At 59.1% G+C, this 6,414-nt stretch overlaps 1 protein-coding gene across 4 annotated transcripts; it reads left to right on the top strand.

Moving 5' to 3' along the window:
- Window positions 1-1,612: 1,612 nt before the first annotated feature.
- Window positions 1,613-6,047, top strand: HLX (H2.0 like homeobox). 4 transcript variants are annotated; one of them, XM_068403045.1, is made up of 4 exons: window positions 1,613-2,482; window positions 3,077-3,256; window positions 3,755-3,939; window positions 4,771-6,047. In XM_068403045.1, exons 1-4 carry the CDS (start codon window positions 1,906-1,908, stop codon window positions 5,101-5,103), a joined length of 1,275 nt encoding a protein of 424 aa, XP_068259146.1. In that variant the 5' UTR covers window positions 1,613-1,905; the 3' UTR covers window positions 5,104-6,047. The 4 variants fall into 4 exon arrangements, with proteins under 4 accessions (XP_068259146.1, XP_068259138.1, XP_068259156.1 ...); XM_068403037.1 differs by having other exon boundaries at window positions 4,753-6,047; XM_068403055.1 differs by having other exon boundaries at window positions 4,047-4,840.
- The last annotated feature ends 367 nt before the right edge of the window (window positions 6,048-6,414 follow it).

Genomic DNA, 6,414 nt, shown 5'->3' with positions numbered 1-6,414 from the left:
CAGCCCCGGGGTGGTCCAACAGCGGTATCGGTATCAGTGGCAATTACAGGAATAATTGTACGAAGCGGTTCGCAGCTGGGATGCAGCGGGCAGAGCACACTTCGTTGCCCTTCCCTCAGGCGGGCTGATGGCACGGCTCTGCCCGCCGGTGGAAACGCAAGTGAAACTGGAGTCGTTTGATCCGATTTGAGAGCAACGGGCTGGAGCTCAGGTCATCTGCGCGGGGGGGGGGATGAAGGAGCGGGGGGGATACAAGGAAAAGGGGCTTTCCGCTGTCGAAACAGGAAAAGTCCAAACCTAATCAACCCTTTCTTCCTCCGCCTTCGGTTTTGGGACACATCTTGGCAAGCCAGCCCCTCTTTATTTTTCGGTTTCGTCTCGTTAATAAGAATCAAAGCAAAGCGGTTCCTGGCTTTTCCTGGGCCAGGCTTTGCCTCACCTTTACCCGTGCGCAGGGTTATGCCTAAGGAACGTGTTCGCTCTCGCTCGCAGGTGGTTTCAATACTCACACAGAAGCTACGTCTGCATACCTGGCGAAAGAAAAATAGTTTGCCTTTCTGGCGGTTCCCCGAAAACCTTCGGAATTTGGGAAGCTATTTGAAAAAAAAAAACAACCCAACTATTTTTTGAAATAAAATCAAAGCAAATCTGCAATCGTCCGACCCAGGAGCCTGCTCAAAACGGCGGCGACTCGTTTACGTGTATGAAAATTAAATTAAATAGATGTTTTTTTCAGTTAGTTCGGGGCAAATGTGGATATTAGAAGGGAGGAAAAAAAGCGCAAAAGACGCTTTGATAAATTTGTCCCTAAAATATTGCCGCGAATGTAGCTTAAGATTGTATTCTAAAAAAAAAAAAAAAAAAAAAAGGAAAAAAAAAAAAAAGAGGGTAATCGGTTGTCAAAGGTTTGCAAAATTACAAATTAGTCTTTAAGGTGAAATTGGTGTGAAAGCAGACGCAGCCACCCGGCTGGAGAACACGGTAAAAATCTATTAAATGTCGTTGTCGACAAGATAAGATTAATTAATTAGTCGCTGCTAATGCAGGACCCAACGTGTCCTGGGCCCAGAAAAGCTCGGAGCTCACATAAATACATATGTTGCGTGCATGAGCATAGACTCATATTCTTCTAGACTATCCCAGCCTCATTCATCCGGGAAGGAAACACATTTCCTTGGGAATCATTTCCAAGAGGACGGACCTGCCTCCGATGGCGAAGAATTTTCCTGCGCCTTTCTTTCAAACGTTTTGGAAATCGCGGCGGCGAGCGCAGAGCCCTTGCGCTGATTTGGGGAGGGGGTTCCAAGTCGAGGGTGGAAGTTAAGGAGGTGGTGGTGGGGAGAGAGTGGGTGTCTTGCGGGACAAACCGGGCTGGGCAGGGTCGTGGGTACGGGCCACCGCGCCGCCAGCGCGCAACTGGCCCGTACCCACGACCCGGCCTTGCGTGGGCGTGTCGGCGGGCGGTGCTGCCCGGCCCCGCGGATCGCGGATTGGGTGTGGGGAGGGAACGAAAGCTGCTCCGGAGCCGGGAGTGTCACTGCCAGAGAAAGTTTTGGGGAGGGTTGGATATTTTTTCTTTTTTTTTTTCTTTTTTTTTTTTTTTTTTAATCCCCCAGTGCGAGGAAAGGGGGTTTGGTTTGGGTTTGTTTTGTTTGCGCCGCTCCTCGCCGCCCGCTCGCTCTCTCCGTCTCGCCGTGGGTTTTGGGGACCTTTTTCTTTTTTTTTTTTTTTTTTTTTTTTTTTTTTTTTGTGGTTGGTTTTTCCCCCCTTGCCCCTCCGGCAAGTGCTCCGCCAGCCGCCTCTCGCCCCGGCCATCCCTCCCCATGCGCCCGGGGCAGCGGGCAGCTCCGCGGCGCGTACCCGGGAGCTGAGCTGCCGAGCGGCGCGTCCCTTCCCCGGGCAAGGATGTACACGGCCGGGCTGGCTCCTTTCTACGCCTCCAACTTCAGCTTGTGGTCAGCGGCGTATTGCTCGGCATCGGGGCCGGCAGCCGGCGGCTGCTTCCCGCTGGACGCCGCGGCGGCGAAGAAGCCATCCTTCTGCATCGCCGATATCCTCCACGCCGGCGGCGAGGCGGCGGGAGGACCCACCGACAGCCTGTCCGGAGGTCCCGGCACCGGGATGCCGGCGGCGTTGGGTGCCGTCCACCACGGCGGTCCTTTCCACGCCACCCCCTCGCCGCTCCGGCCCACGCCCGTCGTGGCCCCCGACGTCCCCGCCGCCGCCGCCTTCCCGCCGCGCCTCTCGCCTCTCTCCGCCGCCTACCACTCCCACCACCACCGCCCCCCGCAGCACCGGTCCCCCGCGGCGGCGGCAGCGGCGGCGGCGGGCGGCGGAGGAGCCCCGGCTACCGCCCGGGTGCCCGGCGGCCAGACGCAGGGCTCGGCGCCCGCGCCCGCCAGCAAGGACCTGAAATTCGGCATCGACCGCATTTTATCGGCGGAGTTTGACCCCAAAGTCAAGGAAGGCAACACGCTGAGAGGTAGAGAAACTGGCTTGCCCGCTTGCCGCCCTAGCGCGCTTGGTGCTCTTTTATTTATGTTGTTGTCATTATTTTTAGCCTCTGTAGATACCCGCGATTTGAAAACTTTTCCATTTAGCCGAGAAAAGAGTTATTTTTAAAAAAGCGTTATAAATCCGAGTTTCTAATAGCGCTCACTCAAACGGCTCCCCCCTCCCCCTCCCCGCCCCGGCCCCGCGCAGGGCTTGCGCCGCTGGGAAAAAACAGCGATAGTGTAAAATTAGCGACCGAAAAGGCCTCCGCTGCCCAACGCGGGCCCGGGGTTCTGCCTCCGGGGGCACAGCCCGTTTTAAAGGCTTTCGCTGCAATCCATCTCCCCCCGCGGCGCGTAAACATCCTGGCCAAGGGACTAAAGATACCGGAGGATGTCTGATCGCCGGCGCACGGCCGCCTCTCCCGAGGAGAGCCCCTGGGGCCAGGAGGCGGCTGCCCCGGTCCCCCTCCCCAGCCCCTCCGGCCGGGGACCCGCTCCGCCCGGCCCCGCAGCTCGCAGCGTGCCGGGGTGTCGGTTTCGACCGCGGTATAACAGAGCTCTCCTTGTTCCTGTGCTCACAGATCTGACCTCCTTATTAACTACCAGCCGCCAAACTGGGGTTCATCTCCCCAACTTGCAGCCTTCCGCCGGCCAGTTCTTCGCGTCTCTAGACCCCATTAACGAGGCCTCTGCTATTCTGGGTCCCTTAAACACAAACCCAAGAAGCTCAGTTCAGCACCAGTTTCAAGATACTTTTCCAGGTACATCTCGTCCCTCGTCGACCCTCCCGTGGCGCAGGGCCCTCCGTCCCAGAGCAGCCCCCCCGGCTCAGGCGCTCTCCTCCCGGGAGGGACTCGCCAGGCGCTTTTGAAAGGCCAGGGCGTATATTTTCTAGCGAGGCTCAGATTTTGGGCGAAAGCCGGGCTGCGTGGGGGGGAGGAAGAGCTAGGGCTAGGGCCTGACCCAGAGGACCATCCCATCTAGTACCAAATAACAACTGGGCTGAGAGAAAAGGGGCCGGGTGGGGGGAGGGGGGGAGAGGAAGAAATTCGGGTGGAGAACCGCTCCATCCTTGCCCGAGGAAGCACACACTGACAGGCCTCGTACCCAGCTGGCGGCAGGGCCACGCTGGCCCGGGCCTTCCCCGCACACTGCAATCCAGCTGTTATTTTGATCAATTTAAAGCTCCCTTTCAGGCATCGATATTAATAACGCCGTCTCCCTCTCTCTCTCCCCCCGTTTTTCTCCCCCCTCGCCAGGTCCGTATGCAGTTTTAACCAAGGACACGCTGCCCCAGACCTACAAGAGGAAACGCTCCTGGTCTAGGGCTGTTTTTTCCAACCTGCAGAGGAAAGGTCTAGAAAAACGGTTCGAAATCCAGAAATATGTCACCAAACCGGACAGAAAGCAACTGGCGGCAATGCTGGGGCTGACAGATGCTCAAGTAAGGACGACTTCGGTTTTATTTCAATTCTTACTTCCAGTTTAGAGGGATACTGGGGGGGAGTGAGGGGTGAGGAAGGCGGTTTCAGAGCGTTTTCCCTTCCTCAGTCTTTGTCCGGGCTGGCTGAGGAGCGGGACCTCGCCCCGAGCATCTCCTGCGTTCAGGTTCCACGGCGTTTCACTGCCCAGTGCGGAGCTTTCACCTTTCTTTTGGCCACCGCGGAGCAGGCCGAGCGGAGAGGCGAGCGGGGCCGGGGCAGATCACCAGCGTGTGCTTTGTTGAAGTGCACCTCGCTGTAGGAGGCAGTTTAGGTCAAAGGAAGTAGAAGCGAACATACTATTTTTAATGTCCCCCTGTTTTTTTTTCTTTTCTTTTTTTTTTTTTTCTAAATCTCTCCCTGCGTTGTGAAATCCTTAGTTGTGGGGAAGTGAAAATTCTTCTTCAAACGGAATCATTAAACGCCACTCTATAATGATTCCACTATTGAGGGCCCGCAGCGCACAGAATTGTATAACGCTGTGGTTTCTTGAGCAAGATTTGGTTTCCTGGAAGAAGAAGTAGAAAGAGAGATAAAAAAAAAACAACAGGGGACGGGGTGTGTTTGGTATTTAAACACGCGAACTAGAAGGAGAAGGATAAAAACATAAAGCCACCTTAGTCGCGTAAGGGTGTGGGCAGAGGGAGGCGCCTCCTTTTCTCCCCTTGCTGCCCGTCCCCGGTGGAAGGCGTTGGGGACGCGCGGTGCGCGGTGCGGTGAGCGGTGCGGTGCGCGGTGAGGGCCGTGCCGCCCGTCTGAGGGCGGCGCGGCCGCAGGTGAAAGTGTGGTTCCAGAACCGGCGGATGAAGTGGCGGCACTCCAAGGAGGCGCAGGCCCAGAAGGACAAGGAGCCGCCGCCGGAGCCGGAGCCGGCGGCCCAGCGAGCCGGCGGGCCGCCCGTCGCCGCCGGGGAACCCGAGCGCAGCCCCAGCCGCTCCGAGGGCGACAGCGACAGCAGCGACGCCGACTCCCTCGACATGGCCCCCAGTGACACGGAACGGACTGAGGGCGCCGAGCGCAGCCTGCCCGCCGCCGGGCCCGGCAAGCCGTCCGGCAGCACCGGCCTCCCCTCCCCGCCACCGCCCGCCGCTGCCGCCGCCAGCCCCGAGCCGCGGAGCGGCCTATAGACGGGGAGGCCCCGCGGCATCCGCGCCCGGGACCTGCGCGCTAATTTATCTCCTTTCCTCCGCCCCGGGAGCGCGGCGAGGGCGGCACGGCACCGGCCCGCGGCCAGCGCCCGGCCCGGCCCGGGGCGAGGGGCCGAGGACACGGGCGGAGCGGGGAGCCCCAGCCCCGGGACGGCTGTGCGTGAGGCGGCTGCCTCTCCCTCCGCGCTGCTCGCAGGAGAGCGGGAATGCTCTAAATTTTTCTTTTAAATTTTATTTTATTCTCCGTCTCCCGCCCCGTGTCCTCTCCAGGAAAACCCGAGCGAAGGACTCCGAAAACGTGCTCCGAAATCCCGCCCCCCCCCCAAACAATTTACAATGTGAAGTATTTTGCCAACGTCCTCATTGGTTGCAACATGTTGCTTCGAATAATCCGGCCAAGAAATACTGCACTGACAAAATATATAAATATATATATATATCTATCTTTCTCTCCTGTAAATAAAATGTTTGCTATGGTTTGTAACCACGTCAGTCTCTCGACCAGAGGAGAGGGCCAGTGAGGCTGCCCCAGCTTCCTTCGCCCCCCTCTAAGGCAGCCACTGTCCCTCCTCGCCTCGAAAGCCTCCCGAGGCAGCCTTCTCTTTTTTTTTTTTTTCCCTTTTCCTCCCGTCCTTTTCTAACGGAGGCGATGACAAGGACCGGGATTTGATCACGCAAAATTGTGCCCCCGGTGAGAAAGTTGCCAATTACATTTGTAGATCCGCATGTGCGTGCGTATGTGTATGTGCCTTGTGAGGTGGCTTTTGGTTTCTGACGCACGGCGGGGCTGGGCCGCCTGACTCCCCGCGGCTCCCCGGGGCGCTGCCAAGAGCCGGCGGGGCCGGTTTGGGGCGCGGTGTGGGGGTCGGGTTTGCTTCGCTTTGCTTTGGTGTCGCTCCGATTTGCCGTGTAGATCTCCGCAAGCCCCCCGCGGCGGGGTGGGGAGGCAGTGCTGTGTGACGTCACAGCGTGACTGTGCGGCCCGTGGAGGCGCGCTGTGACGTCACATAGGCGCTGTGCGCGGGGGCGATGCGGGGCCGAGCGCAGGATCTAGCCGCGGCGGCGGGCGGGAGCGCGGACCCCCGCGGGGCTGCGCCGGGGGGAAGGTCACGGCGGCTTCTCCCCTTCCCTCGGCGGGTGCTGCGGGGCTGGGTGCCCTCCCCGGGAGGGAGCGCATGGAGCTCCCGGGGCGTGCGGCCGGGCGGCTCCGCCGGGGCTCCCTTGGGGTCCAGGCTGGGATCCGCCCGGGTTCGTCGTCGGCTTCGCTCCTCGGAAAAAAAAATAAAGCGC

Source organism: Nyctibius grandis, chromosome 1 (genome assembly GCF_013368605.1).
Source record: "Nyctibius grandis isolate bNycGra1 chromosome 1, bNycGra1.pri, whole genome shotgun sequence".
Lineage (NCBI taxonomy): Eukaryota > Metazoa > Chordata > Aves > Nyctibiiformes > Nyctibiidae > Nyctibius > Nyctibius grandis.
Note: the sequence above shows the minus strand (reverse complement) of the source record. Positions and strands in the feature narration are given on the sequence as shown.